This window comes from Acanthopagrus latus, chromosome 5 (genome assembly GCF_904848185.1).
Source record: "Acanthopagrus latus isolate v.2019 chromosome 5, fAcaLat1.1, whole genome shotgun sequence".
In the NCBI taxonomy this organism is placed as follows: domain Eukaryota; kingdom Metazoa; phylum Chordata; class Actinopteri; order Spariformes; family Sparidae; genus Acanthopagrus; species Acanthopagrus latus.
In genome coordinates this window covers 30,333,831-30,357,390 of record NC_051043.1, presented here as the reverse complement: position 1 = coordinate 30,357,390, position 23,560 = coordinate 30,333,831, and the positions used below count along the sequence as shown (strand labels likewise).

At 42.1% G+C, this 23,560-nt stretch overlaps 2 protein-coding genes across 3 annotated transcripts; one reads left to right on the top strand and one right to left on the bottom strand.

Moving 5' to 3' along the window:
- The first annotated feature begins 55 nt into the window (after window positions 1-55).
- LOC119019109 (ras-related protein Rab-14-like) lies at window positions 56-10,134 on the top strand. 2 transcript variants are annotated; one of them, XM_037097371.1, is made up of 8 exons: window positions 56-200; window positions 699-757; window positions 2,649-2,702; window positions 3,185-3,362; window positions 3,667-3,733; window positions 4,347-4,434; window positions 4,539-4,569; window positions 5,820-10,134. In XM_037097371.1, exons 2-8 carry the CDS (start codon window positions 706-708, stop codon window positions 5,995-5,997), a joined length of 648 nt encoding a protein of 215 aa, XP_036953266.1. In that variant the 5' UTR covers window positions 56-200; window positions 699-705; the 3' UTR covers window positions 5,998-10,134. The 2 variants fall into 2 exon arrangements, with proteins under 2 accessions (XP_036953266.1, XP_036953267.1); XM_037097372.1 differs by lacking the exon at window positions 56-200 and adding an exon at window positions 240-610.
- A 301-nt stretch (window positions 10,135-10,435) lies between these two features.
- Window positions 10,436-16,226, bottom strand: mak16 (MAK16 homolog (S. cerevisiae)). The gene is made up of 10 exons (XM_037097370.1): window positions 16,022-16,226; window positions 15,359-15,408; window positions 14,243-14,352; window positions 14,086-14,150; window positions 13,670-13,821; window positions 13,272-13,326; window positions 13,118-13,192; window positions 12,710-12,823; window positions 12,568-12,633; window positions 10,436-10,994 (listed from the first exon to the last, which is right to left on the bottom strand). The coding sequence occupies exons 1-10, from the start codon at window positions 16,034-16,036 to the stop codon at window positions 10,782-10,784; spliced, it is 915 nt and encodes a 304-aa protein (XP_036953265.1). The 5' UTR covers window positions 16,037-16,226; the 3' UTR covers window positions 10,436-10,781.
- Window positions 16,227-23,560: the final 7,334 nt, after the last annotated feature.

Here is a 23,560-nt window from a genome sequence, read left to right as displayed (position 1 = left end):
TGAACGTCCTCCTCTCGTCCACTGGGGGGCAGCAGACACCTGTAAGTCTCGCGGTGTTTCCGCTGTTCTCGCTCGAGAAGAAGAATCGCGGAAGCGGAGGGAGGTTTCCTGACGGATCACCGGGCTAACAGCTAACAGAAATAACTGTCTAATCATCACTTTCATCAGGTTTACAGGTTAGATAGACACCCGGACCGAAGGTAAGACTCCAGGGAATCTAACACACACTGCCGGCCTGCGTGTTTATTTAACTGCTCCTGTTGTGAACCCGATGAAAGTGGCCTCCTGCTGTTAGCATGTTAGCAAGGCGTAGACAGACCTGCAGCTGGTAGCCGGTTAGCGACAGAGCTAAGCTAACAGGAGGAAATCAGAGGATTTCTCAAAGAGGGAAGTCAGCTGATTGTGTTTAATACTTAATCAATATGGCTGCTTTCACTCTGCGTGACTGTCACGGTGTTAAACGCCTCATGCTAAAGCTGAACTCCGGGTTTAGCTTAGCTCTGGTTTAGCCTAGCCGGCTGCTTCCTTTTGTTTGTTGGCCAGTTAAACGGTTTCGGTTGAGCTTGTTTCAGCACAGGGTTGATTAAACGGAGACAGACACTCAGACAGGGTGTGGACTCTCTGTTTGGACTCTCACTTTATCAAAGTTTCGTTTAATTCAGACATTTTTTCCTGATTGTTTTTTCTCCTCCTCACAGGATCAAGATGACAGCCGCACCTTACAACTACTCCTACATCTTTAAGTACATCATCATCGGTGAGTGGGACGGTTTGATTTGTCACACTGGAGCAGGTGTGACAGTGAACGCAACACAGAGTGATGATAAAGAATCAGAGGAGATTTTATGTTGCTTACATGAAAACATGACAAAGTGATGGAGGAAGAATTCCGATCCTTTCGTCAAGCAGTTAAATGACTCTGTTACAAGTAGAAGTACTGCACTGAATGTACTACTTGTTCTACTACTACTACTGCTACGAAGTAAAAGTATCAAGTAAATCTACCTAATGAATTGTAAGTAAAAGTAGTGCAGTGAGTGAAGTGTGGCTGCGACTGTCTTCAGTCTGATGACTGTGTTTCAGTCGTTAATGTAAAAGCAGGACGTTGAACTGGACTTCATTTTAAACTGTTCTCTTAACGGACTGATGCTGATGATTCTTTTCTTTCTGCTGATGATTTTCTCCATCAATCCATCGATAGTTTGGTTTGTTTGGTGAGAAATGTGATGACAGCCACACGCTCAGTGTTTGTTTCCTCCAGACTTCAACATTACAACAGATAATGACTTAAACTCAGTCAGCTGACTAATCCATTAACAAACTAACTGTCCAGGTTGTAGTTAAATTTTTTAAGGCATCATATTTTCTAAACTGTTAAAATGCTTATTTTTAAAATCAGGTTTAAAAACATGAATTTGTGAGTAAAAAGTACAATATTTCATCTGCGATGTGGTGAAGTAAACATCGAAAGTGTCGTGAAAACAGATGACAGTATCTCAAATACTGTATGTACTTGGGTAAATGTACTTATGTTAATATTATTGATATTTCAGGTCATTCATTAATTATAATGTCAAGAGCATTGTTTTTTTTACAACACATATTCTGATTCCATTATGACAATTAATTTAAAAATGTTTTCAGCTTTGTAACATTGTTTGTCTGCACGGTCTTAATTTGTTAAGTTACTCGTCAATATTAAAGCTCTCAGGTAAATGCAGTGAAGTTGAACGTACAGTGTTTCCCTCTGTGACTTAGAGAAGTAGAGAGTGAAAGGGGAAGTGAAAATACCTCAGATTTGTATTAAATGTAAATGTTTTATTGGGATGTCATGCATGTTTCACTTTCCAGGCTTCGATTTTCTAAATCGCATCAAGAGTTTTGAATCGATTTCCTTCCTCCCAGGCTGCTGTCTGCTCCAGCTGTTTCTATAAAAACTGATTTGTACAGACTTGATGTTTGACAGATGACTTGTCCGTGACAAGCTGACTGCTTGTTAACCCTCAAAGAGCAGCCAAGTGTGAGGAATCAGTCTAACATCTAAACATCTAAGCTGATTATTCTCATGACTATCATTTAGTCTGCACAGTGTCCAAGAGATATGTAAAAAGGCTCAGCACTTGAGCTCAAGTGATGTCTTCAGATCTCTTCTTTTATCCAATCACCTGTGTGAAACCTAAAACTCTTCATTTACTGTCAGAAATGACAAAAAACAATTTTAAAGTAGTTTCTTTTGATCAACTAATCATTGAATCAGTTCTTTCAAATCAGACATCCGGTTGAAGATGTCTTTGACTGAAAGAAACACTCAGCATGTCATCAATGATCTGTTTCTGTGAGTGAAATAAATTCACAGCTACAAGAAGTCTGTGTACATGCAAACTGAAATAAACTACGACTCCCAGGGTGCATTTCACCAACAAACATCCAATCAGAGCTTCACATTCAGCTGTGAGCTCTGCCAATCATTAGCTAAAGTGAAAGATGACGTGAGTTTAATCTGCATCAGTTCAGTGTCCATACCCTCTCCTCCATTAGCAACAGCAGCTGAGGCTCATGGGTATTGTAGTACTTGGAACCATCCACCATCCAGTGTAAAGTCCTTGCCGTGACCTCTGACCTCCTGTGTTTACTCCTCCTCTCTCCAGGTGATATGGGAGTAGGGAAGTCATGTCTGCTGCACCAGTTCACAGAGAAGAAGTGTGAGTCCTTCCTTCTTCTTATCGTCTCCCTCTGTACATCCTCCTCCTCCTCCATCATCATCAGTTCTGTTTGAATTCTTTTTCTTATCAGTCAACTTTACGGCTTTTCATCTCCAAACCGAAAACTTTCTTTCTTCTTTTTTCCGAAAAAAAAACCAGAAAGAAAACTTAGGCTGACACACATTGTACCTATGTTTATGTGTATATATGTATTTACATTTACCGTACTCAAGTATGTTATACATAGATAATTGATTTATTTTATTGTAATTAGATATGTTCATGTTCAGTGTGTATTGTGGCAGCATTTCATTGTGCCGTCCTAAATAATGACAACAAGCTAAACCTCAGTTTTTTGTACTGTAATTTTGCTTCAAATACAAGGTGCAGGATGCAAAAACAAATGAGAACACTAGAAAGTAGATTTCATATTGGTGTGTGTGTGTGTGTGTGTGTGTGTGTGTGTGGGTGTGGGTGTGTAGTCATGGCAGACTGTCCTCACACCATCGGGGTGGAGTTCGGGACCAGGATCATGGAGGTCCACGGTCAGAAGGTGAAGCTGCAGATTTGGGACACGGCTGGTCAGGAGCGCTTCAGGGCCGTCACCAGGTCATATTACAGAGGGGCCGCTGGGGCCCTCATGGTGTATGACATCACCAGGTACTGACAGGGAGGGGGAGGGGTCTGGATGTCATGTCATGTCGTGGTTGTTGGTGTGGGTGTGTGTGCACTCGTCTTCTGAAATTTCCTGTACATGTAATGAAAACTGGCTCCTGAAGCAGCTGAGACTTAAATTAAAAGATCAGATGTCTGCTGTGATCACAGTCTGCAGGAGAGAACACATCACAACCGTATTCAGACTTTAAGCAGAAATAATCTCCTGAGTCACATGATTTTCACATTGACTTCTTTTTTTGGTGTATAACTTTGTTTTCATCTCATTACCTGTTTGTGTCGTGTTCAGGAGAAGTACTTACAATCACCTGAGCAGCTGGTTGACGGACGCCAGGAACCTGACCAACCCAAACACAGTGAGAGCACACACACACACACGCGCGCGCACACACACACACACACACAGAGCAGTAGTAAAACTTCAGGTGACAGAGTCCACACAGCAGCTATCAAACAGAGTGATTTGATGATGATAAATAAAACAATAAAATGATTCCAGAGGAAGAAAACTGTTCAAATATATCACAGTATCAACACTCAGACTGTAACACAGCCTGCAGCCACAGTGTGGCGCCAAATGTTCAGTGTCATGAATTCTGAGTTAAAACTGAGCAGATGTGTGCTGATGGTTCAGGCTGCTGCTGTCACTCAGCATTTACATTTATTTCAGACTTAACATATAAAGCGAAGGAGACCATGACACAAACGCTTGTTTAAAAATAGCTAACTTGTCTTCACATCACATAAAATAGAACGTAAAAATGTCTCCTGTCAGCAGAATCTGCAGTTTATTAATGTACACATCCTGTCTGATCAGGAGCTCACATCCAGCACAAAGAAATCATATCATATCGACTTTTTCTTATTTTAAACGACACTTAAGCTAGTAGCTGATTTCTAACCTTTAAAATGTGGAGATTTGTTCGACTTGAGAAATGGCCTGACTGGCAGCTGCTCTGGTGTTTCCAGGTGATCATCCTGATCGGTAACAAGGCCGACCTGGAGGCTCAGAGAGACGTGACGTATGAGGAGGCCAAACAGTTTGCTGAGGAGAACGGTGAAAAGTGTTTTTGTGTATTTGTGACACTGAATGTCAGTAAAATATTTAAATGAAACGGGTCGTCTGACTGATTGGGATCCTTTTATCTTGTTTGTCATCAGGTTTGCTGTTTCTGGAGGCCAGCGCCAAGACGTAAGTCCACACAAGAAACACACAGCTGACAACACGAAGGCCGGCCTGAACACCACTTCTGAGGCTTCAAAGTTTCAGTCAGAATCTTTCACAGATATTCGAGCACGCGAAGCAACGTGCACTTTACTTTCCTCAAACTTGTGGTCAGAACAGCAGATGAGACTTCGGCGTCTATGTGGTCGCTGTCTCAGAAGTCAACTCGATGAGTTTTTGATGGGAACTCAAGTCTTTTGTAATGATCCTTCTAATGTTGTAAACAAACACTTGTTACAAAGACACATCACAGAATGGAAGCAGGATATTTGATAGTTTAAGAATAAAATATAATGTGCAGCATCATTTATAAATGGTGCATCATCCCAAGCATCTTTTTCTTCATTATGTTTTTTAATGATGTAGTTGTGTCGGCACAGGTTGTACCTTTTAATATGCTGATACAGAAATCAGAATGAGATTTATTGCCAGGTAGGTTTTTACGCAAACGAGGAATTTGTCTTGGTGCAATGGTGCTCAAAATATACAATCACACAAAAAAATAAATATATAAATCGATAAATAATAAGTAGATAAATATATAAATCACACAAATTATACAAGTCACATAAAAATCACACAAGAATAAAGTACTTTTTTAAAGAAATGTATAGATAAAGATAAGAAAGATAGGAAAAGTGTACAGAAGATCAGCCGACCATTATATTGTTCAGACTGGAGCCAGCGAGGAGCTCTCGGCCCCGACACGCCACATTCCTCTGAAAAAGACAAAACAAATGAGAAGCTTCAAATAAATACTGTGTTTTCTAAACACGTGATCCACTCTGATTCTGATTTCACCAGGAGAAACTCTCTGGAGGATGAGAAAAAAAAGATTAACTGTTTGTAAAAACACTTGTTCTCTTGTTCTCAGTGTTCATTTGAAATTACATAAAACTGGTGATTCATTATTTTGTCACTGAATGTATTTTATGTATTTATATTTATATCTATGAACTTTTTTCTTTGTTGCTGATATTTGTGAGTCCAGGTGAGGACATACGTTCTTGACGGGACAAATATCGGTACGAACAAGAACAAGAATTAACTATCTACTGATTTGGCTTTCAAGTCAGGCCTAGAAGACACCGACACACAGACATGTTGTTACATGTGAAGCGTAACACAGGGTGTGATGTCCAGAACCTGTGACCCGTCAAGTCTGGTCCGTCTGCAGACTCCTCACTGATTATTTGTGTCTTAATCTTTTTCCTCAGAGGGGAGAATGTGGAAGAAGCCTTCTTGGAGGCAGCGAAGAGGATTTACCAGAACATCCAAGATGGCAGTCTGGACCTGAATGCTGCAGAGTCGGGAGTCCAGCACAAACCGTCTGCACCTCAGGGAGGTCGCCTCAACGCCGACAGCCAGCCGGCCAAAGACGGCTGCAGCTGCTAACCAGAGACAGAAACTTCAAACCCGACGGACGGACGGAGACGGACACAGAGAGATCCCTCTTCACCAGGCTCAACCTGCGCCTGCACCAGAGTCACCACACAGGATTTAGATGGATTATATTTCATATCTCAGTGCTCACATGGCCCAAACAGTTCAGTCCTCCAATCATCCAAACATTTACCAGCTTTGGTTCAATCAGGACTCCAACCAACTCCAGAATCTCACAGCTAGCTGGTCCTCTGTGCCTGAGCTGAATCAGGACCATCCCAGACCTAAACTAGATCACTGACTGGACAAAACGAATCCCTCAGCGCAAATCTCAACCAGTGTCCACACCTGATTCACGTCGGGTCTCATTCCAACAACCTCGACCTCCTTCAGCCCACATTCGGTCACATCTGGGCTGTTGTGACCCCAGAGAGCAGTGAGGGCTGTCTGACTGAGACACGACCGTGATCCAGACTGCAAAACATCATGAGACAAAGGCTCAAAATTGGCAATTTAACCCCTGAATAGAAAAGTCCTAAACCATTAACCTTTCAACCCATTTCCCCAAAACTGGACCACACCCTGGACCTTGTTTCTTCCAGGTCTTCAGTGCTGTTGGCCAGATTCAAGACACACCAAGAGGGATGAAGAGAAAACCCTTCTCCTGAACAGGAGCTCAGTCAACCAGAGCAAACTTGGCTGTCCCTCACATTTGGACTTTCCTTGTCAAACGAGACAAAAGAAGACACAAGGCTCAAATTCTTAAATTCATAGCTTTGGCTGAAGCCGGACTGCTCCTGGTCCAGATCTTTAAATCTAGACTGCAGGGTCAAATTTAGCTATAAATCTGCCCGCCGCCTGATTCTGATGTTCTCTTTGATATGAACTTCTGAATGTGCCGTCGTTCTAATGTCTTACACGTGTGTGATGTCCCATCATTTGTTGTCCAGTTGGAAAAGATTTATTCTTCAGAATGGTCAAATCTAAGAGAGCGCGCCCGGACATGTGAGCTCACCACCAAACATTTCCCTGCTCTGCTGTTCCTCACTGCAGCGTGGACCGATGAGCCGGTCCATGTTGATGTGGGTCAGAGACTTTTGAAGCTGTTGTTCTTGTGAGCCGACGCATCCTAGAGCTGATGATGTCATTTTACTTAAAGCATGTTAAAGGGGCACTCCACTGATTTTACTCTTCGGGATCAGCTTCAGCCTCTTGTGGCGACCCTCCTGAAGTCTGTACAAATAACCCAGTTCACCAGGCAGAGTGGATCTGCTGGGTTTTATGGTTTGACCCGTATTATGTACTAAATATCAGGATATGTTGGGCTTCGTGTTTCAGATTTGAGCAGCCTGCCTTTAATATTTCTCTCATATGTTCCCCAGATTTATGGATACTGGAGCTTTAGAGCAGCAAATCAGTGGAGTGCCCCGTTGATCCCCGCTGTGGGAGGTGTCACAGAAATAATCGGGAAAATGTCGACAGAAAAGCGCGAGGATGTCTGACGCATCATTTGAACACACAGAACAGCATTAACTCACACATGACTCGTCTTCATGGGTCCAAGACCGACGCGTGGAACCCGACATGCATACGAGTTCAGTTTTAAACAAAAGATGGACGCTGACGACACTAAAAACGCTGACCGACCAAATTAAACTCAATTATTCAGACCCAGTTTAACTTGGGCCCTCGAAGACACCCAAACCACGTCTCCACACTTTGCCTTTTTAAAAATATCTTAACTGAATAACTTCACTGAAGGCGACTCTGAATATTGATCGCTGTGTGGAGAGAAAGCGACTGATCGATGAAGGAAAAAAAAAACTGAACCAGAATGTCAGCACCGGTCTGCAGTGGATCACAAGTTCAGGATAGAGTTTAATTACATTCTTCTTGTTAATGTTGTTTGTTTTTTTTTCTAACGTGTTTCCGAATATTTGTATACAGAATATCTCCGACGTCACGGCGCCCCTGGTGGCCATCTCTTGCATCCCTCCTGGTTTAGTTGGTGCTGAAGGAGGAGAAATGACCACGAGAGGAAGCCACGCAGATTCTTTTAATTTATTACTGCCAGTTTTTGTTGTTTGGTTTGCTTTTTAACGTTAGGCCGGGATTACACTTTACTTGAATGAGTTATTCTGGTTTCTGGTTCATTACACAGATTTACGTGAGTGTCAGCGAAGGTGTAGAAACTGAACTGAACCTTCAGCTCTGCCAAAATATGAGACAAATGAAAACGCTTGATATCCTGAGAAGACGATCTGAGACAATCCAAAGTATTTTGCCGTCTGATAAAATGTTAGCGTTTTCCTTTAATCCTGATCTGGTTCAGAACAAACTGTCCTGAGCCTCGACGTCCTCAAGTGCTTCAAAGTTTTCTCTGACAGCTGTCAACAAAATGATTAAATGTAAAATGAATTCCTGGAGTTTGGAGTTCGATCCCTGCGCTACATGAACCAGTTCTCCCAGTTTAACTGGATCGCTCAGTAAATGTTGTTCCTTAAGAATCATTCCAGCACTAAACAGCTACAGAACACCAACCGTGTTGCTCTGCTAAACTTTATTTTACACTTTTTAAAATGGTTTTAAAGCTAAATTCTTTCAATTTTGAGGTCACCTGAGATGAAAACAAGCCGACTGATTCCAGTCGTTTGATTCAGTGCTTTAAAATAAATCTGATGTTTCTTCTTTGTTCTCAGATTTACACTAAACTGTCAAGCTTCCAGTTTCTGTCCCGTGTGTCTGCAGCAGGTGGAACACTGCCTGAAATGATCTCAACTGACACGTAAATACAATATCAGGAGGAATTTGAGAATTTTTAAAAAGCCAGAGAAATGTTTGAGTCCCAGAACATCAGCGACCATCTGAAGAATCACAGGATGAATGAGGATGAATCAGTGAATCTGTCGGTTCATCATTCATCCTTGTTTCTCTGTGTGAGATGAACATGGAAGCTGTTGAAGATCAACGTGCTCATAAACATTTAAAATGCAGTTTTTAAACTTTTCACAACATTTTTATTATTCTGGAATTTTCTTCAGTGATTCTTTTTTTCCTTTTTATAAAAAGTGATAATTTGATCACGTGATCATTTGGATTTCTTATTGAACAAGTTTGACCCGCATTGCAACATGAATTTGAATTAGTTTCGGATTAAATGTATTGATGAAGATGATTGATCTCTTGTGTTCCCACTCGTCTCCTCTGGGACTCCGCACAGTTGAGACGTAGTTTCCCATTAATCTTTATTTAAACTTTAAAAAGCAGAACTTTATGGAAACTGTTGTTTTTCCCGCGCAGCTTACTTCGACCTCGTCCTCTGTCGGTACGGCGGTTCAGATTCTGGTCCGGTGTCGAGTCCCGCTCACATCTCATGTACCTGTCCGATCGAACCTGACGCAGATGTGAAAGTGTTGAGAAGCGCCTCAACGCAGAACCGGGTTTTAAAATGTGCCACATCTGTCTGAATGGGGGGCGATCGGTGTGATGTCACTCCTCGCTGACCTCTGATTGGTGGACAGCAGCCTTCTTCAACTGTGATGCTTGATTTAAAGCTGAAGCCCCGCCCCCTCCCTCACTGTAAATCAAAACACATCTGACGCCCCGCCCCCCCGATAATATTCTGCACGTGGGAAAACAAATATTTCACTCTGGAAGATCTGAACAACTTTCCAGAAACCAAAGAGTCTCAAACGTCAGAAAACCTCGATGTTAAAGTTCTGCTGTGATGTTGTGACCGCCGCCTTAATCTCCCCTCAGCAGAGGAAACTAAAGCGTCAAGAGAATAATCTGACCCGTCTCCCTGGTGTTGTCTCAACAAATTCCTAAATTTGATCGCTGATCCAAGAGAACAAGAACATCTATAAATATTTTAATTCATTTTTAAATTGTTCTTACTGTCTGTAGCAGAGAGAGCATCAGTGTCAGTTTGACAGACATCCTGTTTAACTGCCTGCTCGCTCGCTGTGACGTCCTCTGTACATCTTATTTTCTTTGTTGATTTTCTGTCTGCTAACGTAACAAACATGCTTCTTATGATCCTTTGACTATTTATATTCAAAAATGTGATGATTTTCTTCAGCTGTACCTTCTCATTGTAAGACCGCAGGGGTTCAGTTCTTTGTAAATAAAGTATATATACTGTATATATGTGAGGCGTCGCTGTGGCTCATCTGTGAGTGTAACGATCTGCATCCTGTTATATTAGTCCACTCAACATTTTGTCACCTCCATCATTATTATTTTTTGTCTAATATTTCAGGGACAATCAGGCTTGGTTTTTTTAACTAAATTTTTTTTATTTTGCCTAACACGTTTATTCACACTCTTCTGGGATGTTTTTATCTCCAGATTTGTCATTTTAAAGAAAAGCTGCAAGTTTTAACATTTTAGATCCAAAAGATATTTAGAGCTGTGACATTTCCTCCAAATGATCAGGATAGTTTCACAGTTAAAAGCAGGTTTACAGGGAGTTGATTTATTCTTTGTTTGCAAAGACCATTTAAACATTTAATATTCAACAAAACAAGCAGAAAGAAAAAGAAAGTCACTTTGGGTGATCTCAGGTCAGTTCAGTGTTTCCATCCTCGTATGAATGATGGCCGACGGTGTGAAGAAACCAGCCGGTTTCACTCTTCACGTCTGAAACTTGATTCTGTTTAGATTTTAGGTCAGATAGTTTCAGAAACGCACTGATGATCCAGAGTGTGCGAACATTTAGGGGTGTGTCCTCAGCAGAGAGTCTGCTGACCTCACTGACAGCAACAGTCTGATTGGCAGCAGAGGCTGTGACATCACTACGTGGCTCTGCTTTTGGGGGTCGGCTCCGTCTCCCGCTCGTACTCGATCTCCACGTAAGCTCGCTTCTTCCTCGCCGCCGAGCCGTTCGCTGGAGATTTGCCTTTAGACCTGGAGGCCTTCGTCTCCACCTCCATCTCCTCCTCCTCTTCTTCTTCTTCACTAGACTCCTGCTCCTCCTCATCGCTGCTCGTCCTAAGTTTGTTCATTTCCTGAGAGAAGAAACACAAACATATTCACGGTTAAAACAAGAGGGAAATCACTTTCTGTACAATTTATTAACTCCACAAGTCATTAAACAGATGAAAGTCCTCCTCTCCTCCTCCTGAGGATATAAAGTCCTCCTCTCCTCCTCCTGAGGATATAAAGTCCTCCTCTCCTCCTCCTGAGGATATAAAGTCCTCCTCTCCTCCTCCTGAGGATATAAAGTCAGGTGAAGGCACCAAACATCTCCCTCTTTAACACCTCAGTCATGTCTAAATGGTTCTCTGACTAGATTTGTTCTTAAATCTTTCTGGAAGACAACACGTCGTTCTCATTTTTTGCAGAATGTATTCAAACATTTGTCTGAATCTTCAGCAGTCAGTCACACAAATCTTCCAAAGTTACAGACTTTAAATATACATTTCTCTTTGTGTTTCCACATTAATCTGCAGCAGACAGAAACACCTTGTACTTGTGAAAACGATTTCTTTTCCAGATTGAGTCGAAGTTCGGTCGACCTCAAACACCAACCTGCAGTTTTAAAGTTCCCGCTGTGGAGTCGGAGAGCAGCGTGAGCTCACGTGAGCTTTTGAACAATGACTGTTAATTAATGATGTTAATGTTCATGATGTTTCTCTTCCCATGTGTTCTGAATGTGTTGCTCTTTTTACAATGTGATAAAGTGTCACTGAGTTTCATCAAAATAAAAAATGTTTGATCACTATTATTTTAATAATTATGGATTAAAAATTAATCAATAGTTGTTTATTACATTTAACACTACTCAGATAATCAATCCAAGTAATCAGTTTGAGTGGTTCTCAATTATTTTTTTTCACGCCCCCCTTGAATTGAAATACTATTGAGAATCTGACAATATTTATCTATTTATCTGTATAAACCGCTGTATGAGTTGCAGCATTCTGCATACAATCACCTGACTATCACAATGGTTTCATGCTGTCCTGCCAGAGTTTTTAGGCATGAAACACAAACAGGTCTTTGCTCATTTCCGACCGTGTTCCCGACTGAGGGATCAGCAGAAGAGCTTCTGTTTGTCTATTTTTTTAAGATTTGTGTGCTGGTGTCAACACAGAATGTTTTATTTTGAAAAGTAACCGGATGTTATATTGTTATTTCAGCACTTGACTTCCTGTCTGCTCGGTGCAAAATTCAGCTGAATTGCTGCGTCGTGCGCCGGCATCCGCCAGACATGTTCGGCTCCAGACTGCCGGAGCTGGACAGTCTGGCGTCATTAGATCTTGTCTTGTTATGACAGTTTATTAAAAAAAGTTTTGGGAATTTTGTCTGAATACGCCAAACTATTGATCACTCATCAAAACAACAGCTGATTATTTTTTTTCAACTTTAGGAGTTCACTTTTGCTCAGAATTATTGGATTTTCACATTAAAAGCACATCATAAAGACTTGTTTTCACATTGTGCACGTATTAAATAGATCAATCTTACATATCTTTTATTGTAAATTTCCATTTAATTGTGTGACTTTTGATCAATAAACCGGATTCTGATTCTAAACAGATTTCTTGTGTTTATCTGAAGATTTAAACTTGGCTTTACCTCGAAGTCGCTCAGGTCGCTCTCCTCCACTTCATCTTCTGCTACAAACTCGCTCTTGCCGACGTCCTGCAGACAGACGGGAGACACATTCAGTCTTTGGACTTGACACATAAAACACACGAGACACTGTGACCATCATCACCTCGTCATCCTCCTCCTCCTCCTCCTCGTCTTCCTCCTCCTCCTCACTCTCTTCGTCCTGCTGCTCCAGAGCTCTGTCGAAGGCGTGGACCGGGAAGTTGTAGATGTCTCCGTACTGAAAACGCACAAACAACTCATTCAACACCGGAACACTCTTCAGTCGTTCTGTTTCAGTAAAAGATGAAAATCAAAACGAACGTTTTAGATTCTGTTTTAAAGTTTACAGCCAAATTTAAAAAAAAAAAAAAAAAAAATGAAATCAGTAAGCAGAGACGAGAGATTCATCAGTAGCAGGTAGCTGCTAACATTAGCAACAACATGCTAACACAGAGGATGTTCATAATGTGTATCTGGCAGTTAGCACGTTAGCATTAGCATGGCAGGTCTTAATAAATGTGTGATGTCATACCGTTCCCTGTTTCAGTCGCTCCAGCAGCTCTTTCTCGATGGCGTTGTCCAGCTGAGCGGCAATCAGAGCTTTCTCCTGCACACACACACACACACACCTTTAATATTCATGACTCATCATCATGTGAACAGTTGTGTGTGGCGCTGATCTTCACCTCTTTCCTCTTCTCCCTCCTCTCCACCTTCCTGCTGAGAGGAACCAACTTCCTCCTGCAAACACAGACAGACATTGACTCTTCGAGGTCTCACACAATAATTGAGTTGACGTGTTGCGACGTCGTAGACAAATCATTCATCACATGTAGAGCTGCACAGGAAACAAACATTTATTGGTCCAATGAATCATTTTGTTGTTTCTGCAGTGAAACAATTCAGGAACGCTTGCCTTCTCCTCTAGTTTCCATTTCCTTTCCTACTCTTATGCTGCTGAGTGTCTGCTCGTTCTTGCAATATCTGTGTTCAAACTTCATGCTGAGCAGCCTTGTGAAAGATAATCAGTCTGCTAAAAGCTTTATCTTCATATTTGAGTGTCGCTGGGTCTGCAGTGACTTACTGTCTCTTGAGGACCAGTTTGCGCATGCGGATCAGGTACTGAGTGATTTTGGTGAAACGCTGTTTGCATTTGTGTCTGATGAATCGAGGCCAGTAGATCAAATTCTCATCGATCTGTTCCAGAGCTTTCTCGTAGTTCTTACTGAGCTTCACCTACACACACACACACACACACACAGGTTACAATCAAAGTTAAAATCCTTTCAAGAAACAGCTCATGCAAATGTTTTTTTGCTTTATAGTGCTTGTCAGTTGGTCGAGAAGCTCCACAGCAACCAGAAACACTTTCTGATTACACATCAGAAAACATCAGATTCTGACGCGTGTTTTTTCAATTCTATTAAGAGTTGAAAACAACTGTGGCCACTCTGAAACACGTTTAATCAACTCTGATGAGGAAACAAGCGTCATGCTCACCTTCTCCCACATCTTGGCAGGAAAAGCTGCTCTCTCGATCACTTTCATGTAGAGGAAACACTGACCTACAGGAGCAAACGCACCCGTCAGTAACAGCCTGATTAACTCCATCAGTTGATGATCACTTCTGAAATCGATGGAGGCGTCACGTCGTTACCTTTCTCCTCTCTGATGGTGGCGTACTGGCTGTTGGCCAGCGGACAGGACGAGCGGTTACACAACCCTGTGATGTTGTACTCATTACGACAGAAGCTCTGACTCTTCGTCCTGAAGACACAAAGAAGACACGAGATGTCACCTGAACTTCAACTGTTTCAAACCTCCAGCCGACCTTCTGTTGCCTCCACCAGGAAACTAACCTCCATTTCCAATATTTCGGACTCACTTTCATAAATGAAAAGAAAACAAAGATGTGATGATCACATTTCTGTGACACATATTCCATGTTAAGTTTGCATTTCTATCAGAAATGACAAGTCCAGTCGCGTTAGACAACACAGAAACACAACACTGCAAATACAGATGAAATTATCTGATACGTCAGTGTCGCATAAATGTCCAGTTTGTCCAGATAAGAAAAATCAATTAATGTGGAAAAAGATGCTTGGGATACTTTAGAATCAATAATTTCCCAAAGTCCACTGACATCATTTTAGACAATTAACTTTAATGTTAGAGGTACAACAAGGAACTTTTGACTGGCTATGACAGGTCTCAGTGTAATTACTGCTCCTTCTCTGTGATTTGTGTGTAACTGAAACAGTTATTAGCCCGTCACCACGTCCGAGTCTGACTTACTTATGTTGGATATGTGATAAAATAAAAAATAGTTTTAACAGCAGAATGCTGAGGATGAATTGTCTAAGAATAATAAAAAAAACAACAACATTTACTTAATTTCAACTTTGTCATCATTTGTCCAAAGAGTCTGTCAGAGTCAAACATAAAGGTTCCTGTTGGTAGTCTGAAAGTGTCCAACACTCTGCTGCCGTCACATCTCCGACATGTTTAATGTCATATTTATCATTTACATTCAGCATCTGTCAGTATTTTTTGCTTCCTTATATCTGAACTGGGTCTGGGAAGTTCAACAAACCATTAAGAAACAGTATGATATTAAAATGTGTACCAAAAGCAACTTTTTAATCCTGGCATCACTTAAATTGGTTAATAATTTAAGTATATTATGTCCAGTAACTGAGGAACACTCAGAGACTGATCAGAATGAATAAATGAATAAGTGAACATGGAGCAGATGAAGTTTCAGACTTACTTGACTTTGAAGGAGCAGAACTGTTTGTTCCCGATAATGTCCCAGATCACCTGCAGGAAACACATGTACCACCTTACAAACAAACACTGAGGCTCATTAACAGACGACTGATCTGCAGCAGCACTGGTTTAATAATTGATAACATGACTTCAAATTTCCAACTTCATAAGTTGGACACACAGTTAAGACTGCGGTGCTCAGGTGAACTACAACAGTTACGCTTTAATGACGAATCAGACTTTATAAAAGTGTAAATTGATAAGAGTCTTTGAATGGACACATGACGACGTTCAGCGTGTTACCGAAATTAAGTTCCCACAAAACACCACCAGCATTTGTGTTGACAAATGCTTTACCAGCTTTGTGTGTCTGCAGAGAAGCCAGACAAACTGAAAAAGGCCGTTTTTTAAATGGAGTTTGGCGTCACATTTGCCAAGATACAACTGGGGAACCCTAGGTTAGTGTCAGTGTCTCAGGTTACATCGACTTATCATATTTCTATCTGTGTTGTAAATAGAGTTAGTAACAGGTCCAGGAGCAGGTATCGCGACCAAACAGCTGATCAAAAAACTTGAATTAATGAGCATTTGAACAGTTAGTTATCCACAAGCTAGCGTTAGCATGAGGGCTTAGCAGAGCACAGCTTCACTCTATCACACTCACGTCGTCGTGTTGCATTTTGAGTTCCTGTCAGAGCTGCTCGCAGCTTCACCACCGACTCCTCTTCTGTCCTCGGTGATATTCAACAAGTTACAGTGAAGTTACGAAGGAGTTTTTCTATATTCGGAGCCACATGGACACTCAGGGAGCCACCATGCTGCTGCTGCTTCTTCTTCTTCTTCTTCTTCTTCTTCTTCTTCTTTTGGAATTGATTGGCGGCTGGCATCCAGCTTATATGTGAATTGCCGCCACCTACCGGACTGGAGTGTGGTATATTAGATGACAGAGAAAACAAACAAACAAAAAACTTAAACCTTTTCCATTAACCCTGTTTCACTAAAGTACTTATTCACTTATTCTGATCTCTGCAACATGTTCTCTACCGTGAAGCTGATCACTTTTTCCCTTTGCAGTGCTGATTTTAGTTCTCTCCTCTCTCTCTCATATCTCTTGCATTCCACATCAACAGGAGGATCACACAGTCTACATTTACCAGTAGCATGTTTACTACCAATTCTGTGTAGTGTGCTGTTAAACTCCGTGTATCCTAACCTGAGGAGGGTGATGACCTCCTCCTCCTTCCTGCTCCAGCCCACCGCTCCATCTTTCCCCACCCGTTTACACTGTACAAGTGTCTTCCTGTCTCATTTATATTCCAATATTCCTGCCAAACCTTTTGCATTTGTGTTTTGATGACTGTCTTTCCTTCTGCTTTCCCTAGTGGGAAATTGTTCAGTTTGTGACCTGAGTGCTTGTTTTGCGAGTATGTCTGCATCCTCATTGCCTTCAACCGCTGCACGAGCAGGAACCCACAGAAAACAGACCGTCCTCCCCCTGTTTTGAAGGTCGTATAGCATTTGATGGATCTCCATGATTAGATCTTGCCTGCATGACTTCATGGTCTTAACACTACTGAGGGCTGCCCAGCTATCTGATGCAGTGAGGCCTTGTTGTCGCCCCCTGACCATGTCAGTGATAGCAGGAGTTCACCTGTGTGCAGTGATGCCTGAACTGTTGCTCACTTCTTAACTGCCACTTTGAACTCTAGAATGTAAACCGCAGCTCCAGTGTGCCCATTTTCTGTCTCTTTTGATCCATCTGTAAATATTAATACTCTATTTGGATAATTCTGCTCAATACACTTTTGCACTATTACACCAGTAACTCCCTGCTTTGTCTTCTTGTTGAGCTTCTGCTGAATATTAAAATCTACTGACGGCATCTGGAACAACCAGGGAGGAAAACAACCAGAGGAGACATACTGTACGTCACATGAACCAATTCTTTCAGCCTTTACATTTCCAACCCAGCCTAAGCTCCTGAAGTTTGACCTGTCATGCTCTGAGCAGTCCTCTAGCATGGCCTCGGCTGGATGAGACCTTTTATGGCCCTGCAGATACACCCAGTATGCCAACATGAGCTCGGTCCTTCTTATTCTCAGAGGTTCTTCCTCCATCTCTACTTGCAGAGCTGCAACTGGAGAACAAGATGCTTAGCTGCTCTAACTGCTTGTGACCTTTTATACTGAACTAGCGACTCCATAGAACGATGTTTCTTTAACAGCCTAAATGCCCTGTTCCGTTCTTTAATTGCTTGTCTGCAATTTTCATCCCACCACGGCACATTCTTTTTGTTTCTGCATCCGGATGCTTTTGGTATCGACTCATTTTCTGATTTTATTATAGCTGTGGCTACTACCTTATTCAGCTCATCCACATCTGCCCACATTCCTCTTTATGTAATTGTTCAAACCTTTTCCTACTCAGTTCTTGACAGAGTTCCCAATTAGCTTTATCAATTTTCCATCTTGGCAATCTCATGTCTTCCTCCCATTGCAACTCTACCCCAATCTTAATAATGATTGGATAGTGGTCACTGCCCACTAATGTTTCATTTAGCACCTCCCCAGCAGTGATGCCTGCTACTTCATTTGATGTCATCGTTAAATCAGTCACAGTCTCCTTATTTTGTACACAGTCACCTCGTTCCCCTCCCATTATCCATACATACTAATCCTTTATCTTACATAAATTCTTCTACTATGAAGCCATTTGCAGTTTTCTAACTCCCCCAGGTGTTATGTGCATTAAAATCTGTGCACCACACCACTTTCCCCTGCACTTCCCCCATCACCATATTCAATATATCCACACTTCATTTGTTGCATGGACTGTAGTAGTTAATTATTGCTAGCTCATATTTGCCTGTCCAAATCTTTATTGTTATGGACTCACATTCTGCTCCTACTTGAACAGAATTGAACCTTGTTGCATTTCTAACAAACGCGCTCACACCACCACCTTTCCCCATCTTCCTGTCGTTCCTTATAGCCGTGTATCCTTGTATTATGAAATCTCATTGCACTCAGCCATGTTTCTTGCACACAGATTATACTGCATCATTTTTGTTTGCATGGCCCAGAGTTCGTCTTCTTTGGGTGACGTCACTGCAGGCTGTGCTCCAGATGTTTGCCAGCTACAGTAACTCGGGCACCTGCATCCTAATTCTTTATTCCACTTAATGTGGAAAAATCTTTTCTCCTCACTTTCTCTATAATTTCCACTGCTCCCCCACTGACACGCAGCTTTGCAACTGTTTTCCTTTACATGCAAGGCAAGTTTATTTTCTATATGGCACAATTCTGAGACAAGGCAACCTTAAGCATCTCAAAGACCTAAAATACATCAAGAATTGCATTTGAAATAAATCAAAAACGAGCAGGAAGACATCAAGAGAGTACGTGTTGCATCTTGAGCTGTTTTAACAGCTATAACAGTAAACTTCCCCCTTGTGGGATAGAAAGACGTCTAATCTAAATAAGAAACAAAACATTAACAGAAGAAATAGGAAAACATGCTAAAACAGAGAAGGTTTAAAGAAGACCAGACCAGGTGAGTCGGAGCAGATCTGCAGCCCTCTGCAGTTTGTTCCAGATGTGTGCTTCATAACAACCTAACCCTGCTTTTCCAGAAACACCAGAACCATCGCACACTTTACAGAAAACATCATTGATCATTATGTTGAATAAGACCGGGCTGATCCCTGAGGGTTCCCATCAGCCACTCCTTCTTCAGATGATATGAGGGTCACTACTCTTACTTGAATGATGCACTCTCTCATAAAATCACGTAACCAGTTTAGCGTCCTACCTGTGATCCCAACATCATACAAATGTAGCCCTAACCCTTCCACAGGGGGTCAGATGTCTTCTGACTGTCTGGGAAAACACCCATTCCTGCTTGTTTATTTGCTAGATCCTTCCTGATGTCCAAGTCTAAGAGGCCGAGGCGTGATCATTTATTAGTCACTTCATTTGTATTCTAGCGTACAAACCAGCACACCAAAAGAAAACACAGTGCTGCCTTTACAACCAGTTTATTACAAACATAAAGCAACGAGTTATTATGATTCTCTGCTGATGTATTATTATACAATTCACACTTGGTTCTCTAAGGAGCCTGGAATTGATGTATTTCCTGCCATATAGTGAGCGCTGTGATGATGACATCACACATCTGTAGCTAACCGTCGTTAGCATCTCCCTGGTTCCCTCTGTGGGATCATTGTTTGAGGTTCTGATCCGTCCAGGTTCTGTTGATGAACTGTCTGGATGAACTCCACTCTGTGATGTGTGAAGCTAAACTAACTGTGTAGCAGTAAGAAGCTAATGCTAGGCTACAAACAGACGACATCACGGTCACATGACTGAAACGTCTCCACCACTAAGAGTCTTACTGCACAATTACTATCCAGGTTTTCTATAAACTGATCAGTGTGCAAGTTGTAAAGTCAGAGTTAGAACAGTGTGGAACTAAAGTGGCCTGTAAAGACGGACTAGTGAGTAGATGAGTCTCCGTGTTGCTGTGAGGACGTTTAATGTCCCCGACAACCTCTGTAGTCTCATTCAGACACTTGTTAGCAACCGCTAACTGTTGTTAGCACATGAAGAGCTTCAGGATTAAACTGTGAGACATTAAAGATGATTTTATGTTGGACAACGAAACGTGTGAACATGTTCAGCCTGCGGTGACACACAGCTTATTACACACATTCAACACTCACAGACGTTGAGACGAGGGGACAGGAAGTGCTAACATGCTAACATGCTAACTGATTTCTGAGTTTTAGGACTGCTGGAAAGTGAACTGACCCCTCCAGCCAATCAGAACGGAGGATTGAGTCAGACGCTGGTGTGAGTCATTTATAAAACATCCTGATATGAAACTGAGTGAACAGCTCGTCTGCCAGCGACCCCCAAACCAACATTATGTGACATGAAATAATAAATAATGTCATAAAAGCACAACTGAAGACTGAAGCTGCACAGGGACAAATAAAAGTCAACACAAAATAAATGATGTCAGAGAAAAACTTGGATTTTATTCACTTCAAATCCTTCAGTTTGAACATGTTTGAATCAATTCAACACACGACTTCAGACGGAGGACGAGGATCTCCAGTTTCAGCTCCGATCTGACCTCTGATCAGTCTGACGGGTCTTCAAAGCGTTCTGTCCACAGCCGTGAACAGCAGAGTTTGAAAGGCCTCAGCTGATTGGTCCTCAGCTGCAGAGAAACAGGAGCAGCGATGAGAAACAAACACAACATGAACACAAACACGTCAGTGATTAACAACAATTATTCAAGCAGCCAAAGTTTCAAAAACTTGAAGCTTTTAGAATCTTTGAAAGTTGTTATTGATCGACCCTCAAAGATAAAGTTCATTCACTTTGTACTGAAGCTTTTTCTTTGTGTGCGTGTTAACCAGCTGCTGAGGATTATTATCAGCTGTGTTCAACAACCATGTTCTGATGGGTTCTGTTCTGTTCTGCTGAGCTGAGCTGAGCTTCACACAGTGTTCTGGACCTGAGAACAGCTCCTTTATTCACTGATAGAACAACCTTTATGTTACTAATCATTAATATTCAACATTAATACTGTCAGTTTGGAGTTCTTCTCCAGAACCAGAACCAGAACCAGAACCACACACTGCTCCTATAAATAATCAATAATAAGAAACAGTTTGTTACTTTAATTTAAAACATTCAGTTTGAGTATAAAAGTACAAATGTGTGTGTGTGTGTGTGTGTGTGTGTGTGTGTGTGTGTGTGTGTGTGTGTGTGTGTGTGTACTTACAGTCACGGCCTCTAACCAGAGGGTTTCCTGCCACAGTAGTATTCACAGGCAATTTTACCTCTCTGGATGGTGTTTTTGGGATAACAGGTTTTCTTCCACGCGTTACATCTGGAATAAGAGAGGAGACGTGATCAGAACCAGAACCAGAGGTGGACCGCACACTGATCATCTCTAAATTGGTCCTATAATAACCATGTTATTCTTGCCCTCAAGTGGATGGAACATGAATCATGTGGATGTTGTCTTACATTCTCCTTAAGTACAACATGGAATTCGAGCTGATACATTTCACTCCTTTTCTGCCAAAGGGCGACGCAGAACACTTTCTTCTGAAGGTACCACACCGCCCGATCCGCATAGTGTAGCCAGAAGCTGGAGGAGAGAGAAGTGTCACACAGTGAAGACGTCACGAGCTGACAAACAGACTGAACGCAGTCGATGAAGACAGAAAGACGAGTGTGTGTTGACTCACGGCAGGACAGCTTTGTGTACTTCTTATATCTCCTGACGGACAGTCCATCTGTGAACACACACAGGTGAGACTGAAGGCAGTGACATCATCACATCATCATTTACATTATATTTTTATCACCATTACATATGTTTCTATTTTAACACTCATGAACTGATCATTTCATAAAAAGATGTGAAAGCAGCAGGACAGTAAATAATGATGATGATCGAGCAGAATAAAAACTCACCAGCAGTTCCAGTGAAACACCAAGCTGCAACCAGCACTGTAACACAACACAGTAACACAACACTGTAACACAACACAGTAACACAACACAGTAACACAACACAGTAACACAACACTGTAACACAACACTGTAACACAACACAGTAACACAACACTGTAACACAACACTGTAACACAACACTGTAACACAACACCGGAGTCACGGAGAGTAACTAAGTACATTTCCTCAGTCAGTCAGTGAGCACTGGACTGTATGAATGTGCTCCACTACATCTGAGAGGAGACTCACGGCCGAGGACGATGAGGCTCAGTCGGACCATGTTTGCTTCTCTCAGCTTCTCTTCTGTCTTCACCTGAAGACCGTCTGATGCTGAGAGCGTCTCTACGACAGGTATTTATGCTTCTCTCCTCGCAGCACACCTGTTGACACCTGTCCGCCGCCGGCGAAGGCAAACAGGACCTGGTTACTGACCAACATGTAAATCCCCTTTAGAGCTGCAGGGCAGAAACTGTTGTCCAAGGGAGGAACCAGGTCACAACATGTGCTGGTTCTGAAGGTTTTCTCACTCCTTCTGCATGACTGCTCATATACAAGTGTTATTGATAAGACCACGAGGAGCTATAATCAATAAAAAGAGGTGCGTCAGTCAACAAGAAGACTTTTGTGGCATTTTGAGTGATCTGGAAGCTTCTGAGAGAAAAATGCTGACTTGATAACAAATATTCATATAAAACATGACGAGCACTAAAGTCCATAACAAAGACGCGTGTCCTAATTATCCAGAGCAGTGAAACCACCAGCATGGATCTGGAGTCTCTGGGTCACATGACCTGCTATAACCTGATGAACCATATTGATAATATTTATGGACGGGCCCTCAGTGGAACCTCTGTGTTCTGTAGCTGATCTAACCGTCCTCTTACTGCCAACACCAGGTCAAAGTAACGCAGCTGGATCTGGATCTGGACTCTCACTTCACCACAGTCCCGACATGTTGTGAGCGTCAGCTGCACGCTCGCTCTGGCTTCAACTACAATCACTCATCCTCCAACATTTGCACAGCGGACCAGAGATGTGTTGGACTTTATGAAGCTGGAGAAGGTGAGACACGATGTTCAGGCTCGGCTGACAGGTTGACGTTGAAACACTGAGTATAGATCATCAGTCATTAGTTAACCATCTCCCCTCACTGTCGGGGAGGCCCAGGCTGCAGCCCTTGGCCTGCCGGCCTCCGCTAGGGGAAGCTTCTAGGCTGTGAAGAAAGCCGGCCTTGGCCGGATGGGCTTCTGCCCCGAGGATCACCGTTGTCGGTTCTGGACCATCCAGCTGGGGTCCACTGGCCATCCCTTCAGCTTAAGGACGTTGCGAGCAGGTGGCTGCAGACATCATGATTGTTGTTTTAAACTTGTTTCTTGATTTTAGGTTGGACAACAAATTGTGGCCTGTTTACAGAAAGGTTAATTAATACTCACTGTCCCAGAGAAATAAACTGGATACAAATAAATAACAACTCAGTGAAGTCTTACAAAGTTTGGAGAGCAATGTGTGAGTCCAAACTCATCTGTCAAATCTGTACAAAGCATCACAAAACTGCTTAACGAGAGATTGTGTCTGAAAGTGAGTACACTTTTGTTTCCAGGTTAAAGTTACAGTGACGGTGAAGTCAAAGAGACAAACAGACTGAACGCAGTCGACGAGTCTGTTAC